Source organism: Gossypium hirsutum, chromosome A03 (genome assembly GCF_007990345.1).
Source record: "Gossypium hirsutum isolate 1008001.06 chromosome A03, Gossypium_hirsutum_v2.1, whole genome shotgun sequence".
Lineage (NCBI taxonomy): Eukaryota > Viridiplantae > Streptophyta > Magnoliopsida > Malvales > Malvaceae > Gossypium > Gossypium hirsutum.
The window spans coordinates 112,615,919-112,633,102 of record NC_053426.1 but is presented as its reverse complement, the minus strand read 5'-3'; the positions used below and the strand labels follow the sequence as shown (position 1 = coordinate 112,633,102).

General features: G+C 31.7%; 2 protein-coding genes across 2 annotated transcripts; both read right to left on the bottom strand.

The window, feature by feature from the left end:
• Window positions 1-8,518: 8,518 nt before the first annotated feature.
• LOC107927834 (actin-depolymerizing factor 5) lies at window positions 8,519-10,254 on the bottom strand. The gene is made up of 3 exons (XM_016858959.2): window positions 10,041-10,254; window positions 9,702-9,961; window positions 8,519-8,848 (listed from the first exon to the last, which is right to left on the bottom strand). The coding sequence occupies exons 1-3, from the start codon at window positions 10,059-10,061 to the stop codon at window positions 8,698-8,700; spliced, it is 432 nt and encodes a 143-aa protein (XP_016714448.1). The 5' UTR covers window positions 10,062-10,254; the 3' UTR covers window positions 8,519-8,697.
• A 3,114-nt stretch (window positions 10,255-13,368) lies between these two features.
• On the bottom strand, window positions 13,369-16,925 carry LOC107928005 (26S proteasome non-ATPase regulatory subunit 4 homolog). The gene is made up of 10 exons (XM_016859159.2): window positions 16,720-16,925; window positions 16,463-16,576; window positions 16,245-16,350; window positions 15,451-15,565; window positions 15,162-15,371; window positions 14,765-15,035; window positions 14,527-14,647; window positions 13,996-14,099; window positions 13,838-13,906; window positions 13,369-13,744 (listed from the first exon to the last, which is right to left on the bottom strand). Exons 1-10 carry the CDS (start codon window positions 16,729-16,731, stop codon window positions 13,697-13,699), a joined length of 1,170 nt encoding a protein of 389 aa, XP_016714648.2. The 5' UTR covers window positions 16,732-16,925; the 3' UTR covers window positions 13,369-13,696.
• Between the last annotated feature and the right edge of the window lie 259 nt (window positions 16,926-17,184).

Genomic DNA, 17,184 nt, shown 5'->3' with positions numbered 1-17,184 from the left:
CTTGTACTTGCACACATAGCAATGAGGGTATCTGATTCACTTGCAGCCAATTGGAACCACCTTTGGGTTTTTACTATATTGTTGTTGAAGTTCATGGATTTCATTAAATTTTGGCCTATACAAGGGAAATGCCCTACCATTACTCTTCTTGTTTACTCTGTTACTTTGTCCTCCATTGTTGTATTTGCTGCACTTCTTGTTGATTTGGCGATAGCTATTCGGTTTCGGTCTGTTCTTCATTGCGAACCGGGTTCGGTTCGGTCTAAAACTTGTAAAGGAGGGATATGTTGGCATAATTTTGGGAGTTGTAAGATTGTTTGTAATGAAAATTTTGAATTGGGTTTGAGTTTTTGAAGTGTTCATGGATTGTTGTAAACTGTAATGAAGATGGTGTGTAGGAAAAACACATTAGAGTGACAAATATGGTGTTTTTTTCGAATGGTTGTGTCGATGAAAAACATGATTATTAAAGGTATGTTTTATGTCGATTTCGGAAATTAATTTTTTTAGAGTTTTTGATTGTCTTTACCAATAATATTATCTTTAGAGTTTGACTATTAGTTCTTTTTAGTAGTGCAATATGTAATATTGGTTAATTAGGTGAGTACAAATTTTATTTTGTACGAGTACGACCCACCTTTTTTTTATTAAACATTTTATTTCATAAAACGATTTACAACAATTGTCGACTAATGTCTAGTATGATACAAAGGCTAACAAAATCACAAAACCCAATTTAAGGTATAACTAGGGGTCAAGTAAGTGTCTTGGCCTCTGTGATTAAATGGGATATTGTTTGTTTTGTCAGGTATAACTAGGAGTGAGCATTTGATCGAATCGAGTGAAAAAATTTTAAATTAATCGTGTTCACGAGTCCTATTTTATCATCCAAACTTAATTTTGAAATTTTTTTGAATCAAATCGAGTGAAATGAAATTCGAGTCGAGTCGAATCGAGTGAAATTATTTGAGTTAAATTTAAAAGATTAAACATGTCAAATAAAAATATTGTTACAGTATGACTAATTCCATGTTAAAGCATATAAATTTGAAACCATATATATTTGAAAAAAAATTCAAAGCAAAATATTAAAAAAAATAAGATACTTGAGTATGATAAATTTGAATTATTAATTAGGTCCCTAAAATTATTATTTTAGAAAATTTTAAAATATTTTAAAGAATTTTTTAGAAATTTTTATATATTTTTTAAAACATAAATTTTAAAATTTTTATAAATTTTTTAATTTTTTTTTGTTGAGAGAGAGACCGCTTTGCTTATTTTCAATGTTTATAGGGATCAAAAGAGTATTTACACCAACACGTTATTCGAATTGTGAAATTCAATTCAATTGGACTCGAACTCGAAACTCGAATCGAGACTTGAATAGTTCGAATAACTCGAAATTCGATATCTTTTTTAATTTTTCGAATCGAGTTTTGTTCACTCCTAATCAATCATTTAATTTAATTAAACAATTTTTTTACCTTTGGTTCCCCGAAATTTTAAATTTTTATTTTAGCTCTCAATGTCAAATTCTTAGTTTCACGCCTTCATCCTTGTCCAAACTCACAAAGTAAGGTAATAAGTTAAGGATCTCGGCGTTGTACAAGACAAAACCTCAAAAGGCTACAACATAACATTCTTTTTTTTGCTACATTCCAGCTACACTGTCAAAAGAACAGAGTAGCAACCAAAAACCAGGAACTACAGCAGATGCAGAATAAAAAACACAGTCCAAAAACAACCAAAAACCTGCTAATTCTTAAAAACTAACGCATCACCACCAAGCTTTAAACATTTGCATCCGGTTAACCCCAGCCATCGCCAATGAAAACGCCATACCATTACCATTTCTATCTGCCAATGAGAAGACAGAATTCCCGACCTTCATCATGGATCTCTCAATATCTGCAAAAACTGAATTAAGCGACCAATGCCTCGACACCTTGTTAACACACCACGAAAAAGCCACCAAAGAACCAACTTCAATAAAAAGAGACTCTTTTGGTTTCCAATTCATTGCTATAAAAACCTCTAAAGCAATCTTCACAGCACCAATCTCTGCCTCCTCAGCATTATTTGCACAAATATTACCAGAGAAAATAGCTCTAGCCACCCCCTCCATATCTCTCAAGACTCCCCCACACCCTGCTTTATTTTCAAGCTCAATCCCAGATATGTTAAATTTTAACCAACCAGCAGGAGGGGACCTCCAACAGAACATGGCGGAATTGGATCTAACAGATTCTACCCGACACTTGAGTGGAGAAATCCACCAAAGATCCTCCCGCAATAAAATTTCATCATGGATAGATCTAATCCACAGCAACGCTCTCATTTTTGATAGAAACACCAAGTTTTCCATGTAAACTCTCTTTTTATCGAAAATCATACCATTTCTTGCTAGCCAAATTGTCCAACAAGCTGCTGCTATAGCAATTAACCATAAATGTTTCCTAAAGGCATTCATACGCACGTTGTTACATAAGATAAAGAAATCCGAAAAGCCTTCCACCGGCTTCCATACCTCCTCCCACCACTTGAAGATTCTCCCCCAAAATCCATCAATAAACTTACACTGAAAAAATTGAAGTAACTTTTGAAATAATTATACAACCCCTCTTTCATTTCCTTTGGCTCTTTCAAGCAACGGTCCCCAATTCTTAGACTAAAAATCATTCTCCTTTTCGCTTTGATTTTCACTGCTCTATGGAAAAAAGCGCTATAAGCATCCCCTTCTTTTAACCAAGTCATCCTTGATTTCTGCCGCCAAATGGATTCTTTGAATCTTATTGCATCCCACAACTCAGTGTTCAGATGTTTCAGTTCCTCCAATTCCTTCACTGTCAACTCTCTTTTTTCACTAATTTCGTCCATCTCCTTTATTCTGCTCTCGCTTTCGATAATTCTTTTTTCCAATATATTACCATCCTCCACATTCCATTTCTTCAGAATCCCCTTCAATTTTCTCAATTTCACTGCCATTTTCCTATTGAAACAACGCAAACCTGACCATTCCTTCTCAATCAAGCACATACAATCTTTCTTTTTAAACCACGCATTTATAAACTTAAAAGGTCGAGGCCCCCAATCAATCGACTCATTACACAAGAAGATTGGGATATGATCCGATATGGATCTGTTAAGCCCCTGCTGCTGAAGATCCTTAAAATAAGTCATCCAATCTTCCTCAATCAGAAATCTATCCAATCTGCTGCGCTTACACTCCGGTCCAAACCATGTGAAATTTCCGCCCACTAACGGTAAGTCAATCAATTTGCATTTTTCAATAAACTCACCAAACTCTTTAGACCCCTTCTCAATACTCTTGCAACATTCTATGAAAGAAAAACAAGCAATCATTGCTTATTCCCATATATCTAAGACAATGACTCCAACATCATCCACCACCAAATGCTTGCTATCGGCTGTTACGATCACCAAAAAGCTCCTCTTCTTCACCGTTGGTGTGAACACCAACTTCGCCGACTCCACCCTCATAGTCACCCCTTTCGGGGCCACGATGTTCGCAATGTAAATTGAGTTTGCCTCACCCACATCCGTCGTGGTCCTAATGAATGTTCCGTTTGTTGGACACTTTGATATGGTTGGAAACGATGCAACAAGCTAAGGGTAATTGAGATTCTCAGGTAATAGCTTCTTTTTCATTGGACAAACTGTTGGTGGTCGCGTAATGACTTGAACCAATTTCGAATTATAACCAATAGGACACACAATGTTTTTATAATCGTTTGTTTGTAATGTCATAAATAAGTCCGGTATCCATTGCACGATTGAGGTTTAGATGCCCCGAACCAAATTCGTATAGAGTTGATCACTTCCTAATTACTTCGTCAATCATCGACTGATTCTTATTATCGATTATACTTGCGGTAGTCATCATAGCCGATCGAATAACTGCCGGACACCAATTGAGGTGTACCGGTTTAATCAAAGCAGCCGCACAACTACCATGAGGGCAAGCCATGGAAGTTCCTGATTGAAAATTGAACTCGGTTTTCTTTTATTGAAGGCTAACCCGGTCTGACCAACAACACCGGTCCAAGCGGTGAAAATGTTAACCCTTGGAGCAATCAATTTGGGTTTAAGAATTTCAGGGTTAAACCAATTAGGTCCTCTCCCTGAAAATGAAGCCACAATTGGCGTCGGCTTGATACCAATGCTGGTACCCTTAACGTCAATAGTGGCCGTTGGATTTGCCGATAAATCATACGCTCATGAGGATGTGTGCGCTGATAGACATTTCTTAATTTGTATGACAATGAATATGTCAAACAATTTTTTCGGATTGGATTATGTTAGATTACTTATTTGAATCATTTTGAATTTGGATTATTTTAAATTTAGATAATGTTTTATTTGGATCATTTTCTGAATCTAGCATAATCGTTGTTGCATTTTTATAAATAAACTAAATTGAGTCTAATTGAATTCTGAATTAAGCCAAATTTTTGCATTCAAGTCCTTGATAGATATAATAATAACAATTCAGTATGTGAATACAAATGGCTTGATGGCCAACATTAATTTTCCATTCAATTTTAACATGTTGCTTAATTCGTTGATCATTAAATCAAATAATTCTTTGTGTAAATTTTATTGTTTCATAGTTTATTAGACTTTTAATCAGATCGGAACAATCGAAAAAAATTATCTTATTTAATTTTATATAAACATAAAAAATTATTTGAATTGTTACATTTTCTATCGCCATAAAGTTATCTCCGACTCTCACCTAGCTTTATTAGTCCAATTTTGTTATTGACATTGATTTACCAAGACTTAAGGAACACGAAGGACAATCATCTTTACCAGTTGGACCATTCTGACAAGACAATCATCCATTGTCACCTAGATTATGTCACATTCTTATCCAATAAAGATTTTGGAAGGGACCAATTGACCAATCAAAGATAACCGCAGTATAAGATAGATTCATTCATTTCTGAAAATACACTATCTCTCATCCCAACAGTTTTCTCCTTCCTCTCTTTTCCCCTATCCTTTGTCTTCACCTTCTTTTCCATCTCTCCCACCATCACCATCTCTTCTCCTTGCCATTTAAACCAAAATCAATTTAACTAATTGAAAAGAAAAAAAAAGGTAATCTCATAAGCTCTTTATATTTAAACTTAAAACAAAACTGCTTATTGTTATGATGTTTGTCATTTCCGACTAGCTATCCGCTTAAAGCCGACCCGACCCTTTTAACCTTTATAAATATATAATTAGCCGAACCATATAGTCTGCCTTTACGAGTTTACACCTAATGAATTCGTGCCATCATGCAGGCGAATCAATACTCAGGAGGCACGTGTTGACCCTACAATTTCATCTATTCTCCTATCCTCAATGAATTAAGAGAGAATGATTCGTCTAATTGAAATAAAAGCAAAAGAAAAAAAGATTCTATATCATTGAATTCACAAACTTTATCCATCATCTATAGCCAAAAATCAAGGCCACCTAACTGCTATAATTTTATCTTTTTTCAATAATTTTTGTACAATAATTTTTATTTATGTAGATTATGTACATGAAATTTTATAAAAATTAAAATTTTCTAATTATTTATTTTATGAATAAATATATACAATTATATTGATAAATTTAACTATAAAAGCGTTAAATATTAATTATAAGAAAAATAATAGAAAAATTAGACTAATTTAAGTGAATTATATATATATACACTATTATTTAAAGAGTTAACTGAGCTAGTGTCACATATCAATCAAGTATCAACTCAATTATGAAATTACTAAAAATCAATTATTTTTATAAAATAACAAATATTATTTTGAGATTATTTTTATTTTTTATACTTTTGTGTAAAATTTAGAAAAAAAAATAACTACACATGATAAATTGAAACCCAATAAATTAAAATTTTTATTATTTCATTTTTACCATTTTAACCAAAATCACATTCTATTTTTTATATCAATTATTTTTTTAAAATTTAATGCTTTTCATCATTCTATATATATATATATAAAGTTTGATAAGACAAATAGATAAAACAAAAACAACAATGTTCACTAGGTGTTAGGGGCCAAGCCATGATTATTTTGAGGTAATTATAAATATGGCCCCATTACATTCATTTCCATCTTCCCATGAATAATGAGGTCTTCATGCCTTTTTCTAATAGCTGTAATAATATTAAATGTTGAAATTTATGTGCATTTGGAAGTTTTGGAACTCTAGAACAATATGATTGGGTTTTAGGATTAATTTCAAAACACATTTTCAAATTATGATTTTAATTAAAATTTTAAATTATTAATATCATTTCATTCAAGTCCTTTTGTTAGTCTAGTCCTCAGCTTAGTTGCTAAATGTTAACTCAAATAGAATATTGATCATATTTGAAATACTGGGTTAAATTTTAAACACATGCATACCTGTAACATGAATTATAAATTTTAATAAAAGAGTCTATTTTTCTTTTACACATTAGATACAAGTTGTTAATGTAACGGGTATAGATATGTTTGAAATTTGATCATGTTTTTATATTATTCACATCATACCCAAATTAAAAATTTAATGCCTAAGCTTAACGAGTAGGCTAATAGAAAGATTTGAATTACTCTTCCTACACAACAATCGGTCAAAAACCTTTAATTATAACATTTTCGGTGTAATCAAAGTATTCTACATATCTGTTTTATAATCAGAAAAATCTAATTTTTTCAAAATTTGTCATATCCCTCTTACCTCTAACACTTCCACAATTAAAATCATTACCTGATAAGACTAATCACCAATCCAATATTATGTTTGTGGGTGTGATGAGCTGGGAAAATTTGGGGTCTACTAAAAATTATTTCATTTTCTTATGGCACTGTAAATGCCATATTTCTTCTAGTAATTGACTACTTTAAATTGTCCAGCTTTTTTTTTTTTGGTTGATGTAATAGCATGTCCCTAATCAAAAAATTGAAGGGTTAGCCTTACCTATCACCATAAAGGTTGATGTTGCTCACACTTTTGCAATCTCATTTTTCTAGTATTTGGCAAAGCTTGTAGAGGTTAGCATTGTATTGTATCTAAAGAAAAGGATTATTATTATTATCCCAAAAATGAACAATTTTTGCTAAAGGAGATCATCCCAATTTAGGGTTTGATAGCCAACATGAAATTCTTAGAGCTTACTTAGGGTTAGTACTTTATTAATAAAATTGGAAAAAGGTGGGAAACCCATGGGGTCAATTGGTGGTTCCATTGAAAGAATAAGTTGATCCAATTTTAGTGGTGCTAATTAAGATTATATTTATATATATATATACATGTTATATTATACGTCAATAATGACGGTAGGAATGATCGCAAAGCAATAAGAATATATAGATTTTACGTGTAAAAATTCTTATTGAGAAAAATCACAGGCAGAGTAGAAAAAATTCACTAATGTTGAGAAACAACAATACTAGAGATTTTCGGCTAGGCACAATTTTTAAGGGTTAAACAACACTGAGACCTTCGCCCCACAAATCTCTAATTTTGTCTATCTATTTTATCTCTTTAACTGATTTGCACCTCGAACTTTTCAGGCCAAATCAAATGAGATTTGGGTCACACAACTCTAGCAATAAATAAAAGGAATTTATATTTGATGGATGAAAGCTTATAATTTTATTTATTGTAAATTAGATAATGATGTATTGTTAAATTTGAAGTTAAATGAATTTATTTTAAAAAAATAGATAATGATATATTGTTTAGGAATCATAGGAATTGTTTGCTAGTGATGTGTTTGTGACGGTGTGAGTGAGTTGTACTAAAAAAAATTTAGATAATATGTTATTATCTAATATACCAATAGTGTGTAATTTTATGCATTGTAGTGCATTAAATATTTAACCAATATTTGACCAAAAAATAGTAACAATTAAATTGATCATAAAAAGTCAACAACCCTCAAATAGGTACAACTAGAATTTAAATTGACCCGAACTTGATATAATATAAACTCAAAACGATCCAAACAAATAACCCAAAATGATTGAAACCCGAAATGATCTAAACCTAAAATGACTCAACAAAAAAAGAGAGCCTTAAACTCAAATCATCAAAATCTAAAACCTAAACTCGAAATGATATGAACTCGAAATTTGAAACAAATCAACTAAAAAGAAACTCAAGTTTCAAGTTTAAAAAACCCAAGCTCTAAATGATCCAAACCCAAAATAATAGAAGTCAAAACAACCCAAATTCAAAACTATTATGAACTAAAATATCCAAAAATTATGAAAATCAAAGTAAGCCAATCTGATAACCATAAAAACAATGTATCAAGTGTTGAATAAAACCCAAAATAAAAGGAAATTAAAAAGAAGAAGGAAAAAGGTGAAAGTGATGGCTACTTTGTCCTCAAATTAGCACGCATTCAACATCAAAATATTATTACAAATTAGAGGATTAGATTACAAAAGGTGTTAAAGAATCTAGGCAAAAAAGTATTTTTTTTAAAAAGCACATCGAGCGATTAAAAGTAAGAAGTTGATAAACATGATTTATACAGTAATAAGGATTGCAGTTGTAAGATACATTGTACTCTTAAAAAGAACTCAAATTTAAACCTCAAAGACACGACATTGTTAAGAGGAATAATTACGAACGTCGAATCTTCAGAAAATTAATTTTCACCGTATTATAATTAGTGTTCTAATAAGCTTTATGCTTAATAACATCCATCCCCATCTCAGTTGGATCAGTTGCTTGAACTTCATAGTGGATGCCATCAAGCACTCTCCTTAGCCCATCTTTTGATGTTGCATACAACATTTTTGCTCTTATCCTTGATGCCGTTGGGGACCTAAAATTAAATAAAATAAATTAATAAATAAATCCCACCATTTTTATTGTCTTTAATTAAATGGTTTTGGACCATCAATCCATTGGTTGGCATGCAAGTTTGTCCTCGCATTAATAAAACAAAACAAAATAAAATTGAAAAAAGGTACAAGTGTTGACTTGGTGAATGGTGATCAATCACCATTCCAAATCTTACTAAATCACTATATATTTTTATTATTAATTAATTTTTATTTATCATTTAAAGGTAGTAAAAATTGTTCAAAAATTACTTATTAAGTTTTAATTTGATTGGCATGCAGGAGGATGTGAGTTCAAGTGCGCTAAAACTCATTATCCTCCTATTTATGGGCTAGGAAGGGATTATGGGTAGTTCTAGATATTGCGTCAAAAAGAGCAGATATGATCAAAATTTATAATGAGATTGTTGAAAAAAATTATTCAGAAATTAAATTCGAGATTGTTTTCAATTAAATTTTTTAATTTAAATCTTTTATTATTTGATCCAATTGAAAATTTGCTAAATTTTTCAAAATTAAAATTCAAAATTTAACTTTTTAGATTTCACTTGGCATAATTATTTCTAATAAAATATTTTCCTAAAGAATAATAAAAGATGCATAGATCCTTATTATTTATCAAATCTACCATTATTGATACCTGCCCAAAAATAATGGTAATCAAAACCTAAATTATTTGCTTATTTTTTAGATGTGCCAAATATACCATGTTACCCTTGTATAAATAATTAAATTCTCATTTTATAAAGGATAAAACGGTCAATTTGTCTTTTAGTGACATTAAAATATTGTAAAGAAAACAATTAGCAACGGAGTGTAGGAAAGGCAACGAACCATGCAATGAAGAAGATCTTGCTTTTCCGGCAATTATCAACGGTGACGAAATCGAAATCGAACACTGCATATCGGCAATCATCGGTGGGCAACGAGGCTGCGAAATCATCATAGCTTTCGCCGGCACCGCCGACCTTGTCGACGGTCACCAGCTTCGATTTTTCGTCGATCTTGAACACTATGTATCGATGCACTTTCTTCCATTTCATCTCCATGAATGAGTTCTTGCACTCATCGGCGACCCACATCCCGGTCGTAGCCTATAATAACATAAACCCGAATCGAATTAATTACGTATAATCAAAATGAAAATTTTAAAAAAAATCAAATGGGATGTACCATCTTGAAAGCCATAGCCATTGTTGATGAGTTGTTTGAGTGATCTTTGGTGTTTTTTTTTGTCGCTGAAAGTTGAAAACGAAGGTGATGAGAATTAAAAGCTGCAATGGGGCTTTATATAAAGAAATAAGTTTGGAAATGCCACTAAAGTTCAGTAATAATTACAACTCAACCCATTCTATAGCTATGTTGTGTGGAGTAAACAGTTTTGTTTTGGAAAAACCAAATTGTCATTTTAGGGGTTTTTGCGGCCAGTGTTTATACATATTAGGGGTTAATTCACCAAATGTCCTCGAATTATCGTTTAGATTCTAAATTAGTCTCTAAATTTTAAATCATTTAGATTTAACATTAAGTATATTCAAAATATGTAGGACATATTTGAAAAGTCGCCTAGTAATCGAATGTGGATATAATTACACATGTGATATTTTGGGTGACCATTGTAATTAGTACTTCCCGTTGAACAAAGTATGACTAAATTACAATTTTGCATCATTTTATCCAAAATATTGTGCCACGTGTCAAATTTTTATTGGTTGATATTATGTTTTAGGTTAAATGAGACGAAATTGATAGTTTGGGTACTACTTTTGACCAAAAAAACCTTTAGGCAACTAAGTAGGAAAAATGATATAGTTTAAGGATCAATTTTACATTTAAGCCTTTAATAGAGTTAGAATTGAAATCTTTTAACATTTATATTTATTTTTAGGGTAATCTAGTTTTTTACTATGAACTTGGTAATTAGATCCATTTTTGTACAATAAAAATGTGATAACGTGATACTTTGGAATTGTGTCATGTTATCACTTAAAAATTAAAAAAATCTATATAAATTCTAAAAATTAAACAAAATTATATATTTTCTAAAGTTTTAGAAATCCAAATTTTGAGATCAAAATGAAAAAAATAAAACTGTCAAGTTTAGATACCAAAATGAACAAAAAAATACAAATACCGAATTTATATAATTATCAAGTTCAGATACCAAAAATTAAATTTACCCCTTTTTTTTAAATCATTTTAAGCTCTTCAATAAAATGGGTAAAATGGTTAAAGATGCATGAAAACAGTTCAATGGGCTGCATAAAGAGGGAAGAAGTAGATCAAAATTCTCAACCCCCCCCCCCCCCAAAAAAAAGTTCTTGAAGATTGTAAAGTGAGGAAAAGTTTACCAATTAAAATGAAAACATGAACAAAGTAAGAAAAAGAATACAGTGGTCCTACATTGGATACTGCAAATTTCTCTCTATCTTTGTGTTGCTAAAAAGTGTTCTTTGCGTGAAAGCAAAAGTAGAAGAAAAACCCATGGTGAAGATGGAAAGAAGGCAAAAGCTAAAATGGTCCTAAAAAAAAAATTGGGGCATTTTTGTTTAGGGCTAATTTGCAATAAACATCCTCAAACTATGATCAGAATTCTGAATTGATCTCAAACTTCAAAACAATAAAACAATCTTATCGAAATCTTGAAAAGTATTAGTAAAATATTAATCAAACCATTTGGTTAGCCTAGCCATTAATTTGGGTATTAAATATCAATTCATATTGGACTTGGAGCATAATTGTAAATATGTATGTAACTATTGCATGAGCAGTTTGGATTTGACTTGTTAAAACAAGAAATAGCCTTACCTAATTTTATTAATATTATATGTTTATTAATACATCAAATCCAAATTATTCATGTAATATGTACAAATTTATTTATAATTTAACTCATATGGTTTAAGCATATTTTACATTTGTTCCTAAACTGGTGTTTAACACCTAAATTGACTGTTAAGCTAACAGAAGGATCTCATTGATAGAATACTAATTACTTTGAGGATTCAATTAAAATATTTTAAAATTTAGAGACTAATGTAACATATAGACAATAGTTTGGGGATGTTTTCTGAGATTAACCCTTTTTTATATAAAAATAAAATGAATTATTCCCATTGCCTTTGCTTGCATTGCATGCATGTACCCTCCAATCACCTGAAATCCGAGCAGGTTCTTTGGCCCGGCAGTCCCCCAACTTTGTTCTTTTTTTAATTGATAAAACTGATTTTAAAGCTGAACAATTTAACATTAATTCCAAGATTTCATATCCCTAGGCAGGCTCGAATACTTCCACGAAATTGTCTAAAGAATGTATAAGCTGACTTAGGCAGGGGAACAGCCTAACAATCATTTTCTCATAAAATAGTTTGCCATTTCCCCATTCTCATTGATTTGAGTTTTAGGGGGTTTAGATTAATTTCAAGTTTAAAACGTTTGAGGATACTTAATGAGTAATTTTAAGTTAGAGCCAAATGTGTTAATTTAAATTTATATTTATTCGAGTTTAGTTTGAACAATTTGGTAACAGATGTATTTGAAATTGTATTATATTTTACTCCCTCAATTTAAAAAATAAGTAAATTAATCTGTATACGTTAAATCAAACAACAATATGATCCTTCTTTTAAAAACTTCATCTATTTTTACTATTAAAAACTAATCCATGTTGACGTAAAATACACATAACACTACATATAACTGTCTAGTTACTTCGTCAATCATATCAATTTTTAATAATAAAAATGAATAAAAAATTTAACTTAAGAATTGAATTTATTTTTTGATTTAATATACAAGAATTAATTTACTCAATTTTTTTTTAAATCTATAATACTTTTACTGTAGTTTTAACTTTGTCATACAAAATAAGATGGGATGGAGTTCAAATTCACCATGTCGGTTCCGACCAAAATTGACATGCCTAGTACCACTTTGGATGTAGTACAATTCAAATTTTCTAGGAAAATCCTTTTGGTGAGAATCTTTAAATTGTAGAATGAATTATAGCTATTTCTTACCATTAATTTTTGAAATTTTAAATCAATGATTCATTTCTTTTGAATGGAGTTTACATTTACAAATCACAAAATAATATATGTATAATCAAATTAGAACTAGAATTAATTCAATACAAAATACAAATAGACCGAAAATCAAAATACATCTAGACTTGTACTATAATATAAATTTGGACAAAACCCACACTGAAACTTAAAACCAAAATAGTCTTATGAATAATTCAAAGATGACATTTGCGCATGATAAGACTCATCCTAGATATTCAAGATCCCAAGGCATCGACCTTTACCGAAACTAAGAATGCCTCATTAAGCTAAATCAAAAAATTATTTATCAAATATTTTGAGGTAGACCATTTTGGATTTCAAATCATTTCGAACTCGGGTTGATCATATTGAACCAAGTTTAAATTCAGATTAATCGTACGAGTTAAGGTCAAAATTGATAGAAAAAAGAAACTCATTGAAATTAGTCTGTCATATAATAAAAGTCACCAACACATCCGTTTCTTTTCCCCACTTTTAATGAAATGAAAAATAGAGACATGAATGTCAACATATTAATCCTACACTCGATCTTTCGAGTGCTAGACCAGAAAGAAAAAGGAAAACGTTCAACCGAGTCCACTGCAAAGGTTTTAACAAACTAGTCTATTTCAAGTGCCTGTTTTGTGTGTGGCTGTGTGTGTGGAGTAACATAACTCTTTACCGAGTTAAAAATTGATAAACACGTCAACCATTATAGCAATAGGAAGGTAGATTAGGATTGATACCACAATTTAAAGTCTCTGGCCCTTCTTCAGCAGGTCTTCACTTGTCATCTTTTGGTTGCTCATCTTCATTCTTCTTTTCTTGCGACTGTTTGCAAGCATAAAAAATTACAACATATTAGTTTATTAATAGGGAAACATTTGATGTGTATGTAGTAGAATAGGTTTTATTGAAACAAACCTCAGATTGACCCGGCAAAGATGCTAACAAATCTTTTACATTTGGATCATTGGGGTCAACTCCTGGAAGCTGTAAAAGCCATTACCACGTCAGAATTCAGGCAACAGAAAAAAGAAACCAATTGTGAGCTTCAAAAAGGTTAATTCGACTAGACTTACTGATGAAAGGATGGATGACATAAAAGACTGATCTCCCAACACCTTGCTCACATCTGATTCTGATGATTGATCTTTTGAACTGTCCTGCATCGACATCTGAAGTGCTGCGTGCAAGAAACAAGACCATTTTGTATTTTAGTTCAAAAGTAGATCGTATCGATGGATGCATTTGGATACATTTGTATCTCTACAAGTAGGGCTTTTGGAGTCGAGCGTCTTAAACAAGAAAAAGATCCGATGCAAGTTAATATAAGGCATACATAACTATTATCCTTGCGTGAAATCTAAAAGATTATGAAAAGCTTATGCATTGAACCTAGTATGGTTTAGTTCCTTGGTGATAATTAATTGGCGGGATTTAGCAAGATAATAAAATTGTAGACCAGCCGGAAACCAATATGGCTGCAATTGTGCACATCGTAAATGTGAAACAGAATCTATAGAAGCATTTTGTAATTCTTCAGACCATAAGTAGTTTGACAAGTATACACCTTTATATGTTAAGACAACAAACAAATAACAAAGACATACCCATGGCCAATTCCTGATCATTGGTAGCCTCAGACATCTCAGCATCACCCGCAGAAGAATCAGATCCTGGGATATTCATCGACAATGCAAGGGCATGCTTTAGCAAAGCATCATCCTCATCCTGCCACAACATCAGTTAGCCAAAACCAATTTGAAACTTAAGTTGCATTATGCAATGCTAACGGATATTAATTGGTGGAATAGTAAAATATTTTGACTTCAAAGCAACTAATACAACCATGGGATCAGTAACTTGTTCAGTTGCATGCTGCGAATCGGACTGTGGTTGCACTTCCTCTTCTTTTTCTGGATTAGAAGATTCCTCGGCAGCCTTCTTGGCAGCAGCTTCTTGCCTTGCTCTCTCCTCTTCCATGGAAACCCTTAGGGCAAGAGCCAGCTCTGGATCTATATTTGGATCCACTCCGAAATCAAAATTAGTGACACCTACTGATGCTGCATGAGCAGCAAAGCCACCTCCTCCTTCCCCATCCCCAGTGAACACAGGTGTGCTGCCATAGAAATACAGAATTACTATTAAGCAGCAATATAACTATATGACTAGAATGTATTATTTTCCCCTCAAGAATCCAAATACTTGAAGAGAAAACAAAGAATAAGGGGGAGCAACATAAAACCTGATGAGCACATCAGAAAGTGCATTTTGACCAGGAGGAACATGAACTATATGACTACTGTCATTATTATTAACAGATGCAAGAAAAGCCTCCAACTTGTCTGGCTTTCCATCTTCATCCTCACCAAAGTCAACAATATCAAGAGCTACACTGTTCTTTTTCAGTTTCTTTCCTATCATCTCCAGGACCTTCTTTTCATACTTAATGGGACTGAAACCATAAACATAAGGGGATAATAGATATATTCAAATTGAAGTAAACAAGGAAATTGAAAATCAACCAAATATACCTTCCAGCAAAAACTATAATCCTTTGATGTTGAAGTTTGTTTTGGCGATGCTTAAGGGCCAGCTGAGCAATCTCAATTCCAGCTGCTAGGTTCATCTCACCCCCCATTTCAAGACCTGTGTTAAAACACAGAAAATTACATTAAGAAGAAGTGGAAGAAGGTGATGTGGATGAGGAAAGTAAGAAAGCTGAAAATTTATGACCTTGAATCCGGAAATACTTAAAAAAAACACTAAGGGACTAATCATTAATCAAGCTGCTTTTGCATAAAATGACAAACTACACTAAAAGTTAATGCAAACTCAATCAGCAAGAACAAGTCCTTAGAGCTGTAAACGAGCAAATAATTTGATGGACAGTTCATAAACAATTAAATTTCTGTTCATTTGTCAAGCTAAATAAATAAACATGAACAAGATTTTGAAGCTCATTTGTTAAACGAACCTCACAAACAAGCTCATTTATGTTTGTTTGAAACTCGTTTAATAAATCATTTAAGACTAGTTTAGATCCATTTGCAGTTTAATTATGACATAATTAATATCATTGAAATTTTAACTGTTTATGAACATGAATTATATATTCGCAAACAAGATTGTGTAAATACAATTGCAAACACACATCATTTTTAATGAAAGAATGTGAATATAATTCTAAAATTCTTAACAAACCTAGCAAGAACAAGCTTAAAAATAATCAATCAAATATTAGCATAGGCACATGCATTACATTCATTCAAGCGCAGTTCATTTACAGTTCTACAGTTCTCCAGGATCATAAACAAAAACAGATTACCGTGCATGCAAGCCAAGATTTTGCCGAGATCACTAGTAGGAGTAGTCAATACACGTACACCTTTGCCCGCCATAGTCAAAATCCCAACCGTATTCTCCGGATTAGACTGCCATTAATTCAATTAAACGAAATCAATTTCCCTATCTAGCTCAATTAGATTCAAAAAATAAATAATGATTAACCTAATAATAAGCTTTAAAGTTAAATCCGTAATCGACCTGGGTTTTAGCTCCACAAATAAGACTAACGGCGTCAGCTTGTGCTTGAAATCGAGAGGGTGAATAATCGCCGTTTCGCATCCATTCTGAGTTATCGATGCATATCATAGTCGCCTGATTGATTTGAAAACAAAACCGATTCGATTAAAAAAAATTTAAAAAATAAACCCTAATTTTAGAAAGTAATAGATGAAAAAATAAAATAAAATAAAGAAATTGATGATTAAATAAAGGCATTTTAGCATTGCTTTGCTTACCTCGAGAACCATGGCTAGGCTTGGAAGAGAAGAAAACTAGTAGAATTCAAGATGTTAGTTTACCATGTGCTTGTTGATTTGCAGAGAGATTTCATTTCAAATAGCAAGCGCTTCAACTCACTTTTACCAATATGCCCCTCCAATATTTTTTAAAAACTACAGCCGTGATCAAATCGGTTAAACAATTCATCGATTCCTAAACGGTTCAATCAGTTTAATTGTCGGTCCAACAATAACTAATTGCTGATTTTTTATCTTAGTTTTCAATATTTTTACCAATTTTCAAGTAATTTGCTTAGAGCAAGGTACCTAGTCTCTTAAAATTAAAATTTTGTATTTTAGCTTCTGTAACTTTTGTAATGTTACAAGTTAATACAAAATAAAATTCTATTTTTACCCCTCTAAAAAGATAAAATAAATTATTTAAATCTTTTGGAAATTGTAAAACTATAAGCTTACGGTGGA

Excerpts from the sequence above, each read along its gene's own strand:
- LOC107927834 (XM_016858959.2), bottom strand. The coding sequence starts at position 10,061 with ATGGCTATGGCTTTCAAGATG. Across the intron at positions 9,962-10,040 it reads TGGCTATGGCTTTCAAGATG|GCTACGACCGGGATGTGGGT; the intron begins GTACATCCCATT and ends ATGTTATTATAG. Across the intron at positions 8,849-9,701 it reads AAGATCTTCTTCATTGCATG|GTCCCCAACGGCATCAAGGA; the intron begins GTTCGTTGCCTT and ends ATTTAATTTTAG.
- LOC107928005 (XM_016859159.2), bottom strand. Across the intron at positions 15,566-16,244 it reads AATCTTGGCTTGCATGCACG|GTCTTGAAATGGGGGGTGAG; the intron begins GTAATCTGTTTT and ends GTTTTAACACAG. Across the intron at positions 13,907-13,995 it reads TGTCATCCATCCTTTCATCA|CTTCCAGGAGTTGACCCCAA; the intron begins GTAAGTCTAGTC and ends TGGCTTTTACAG.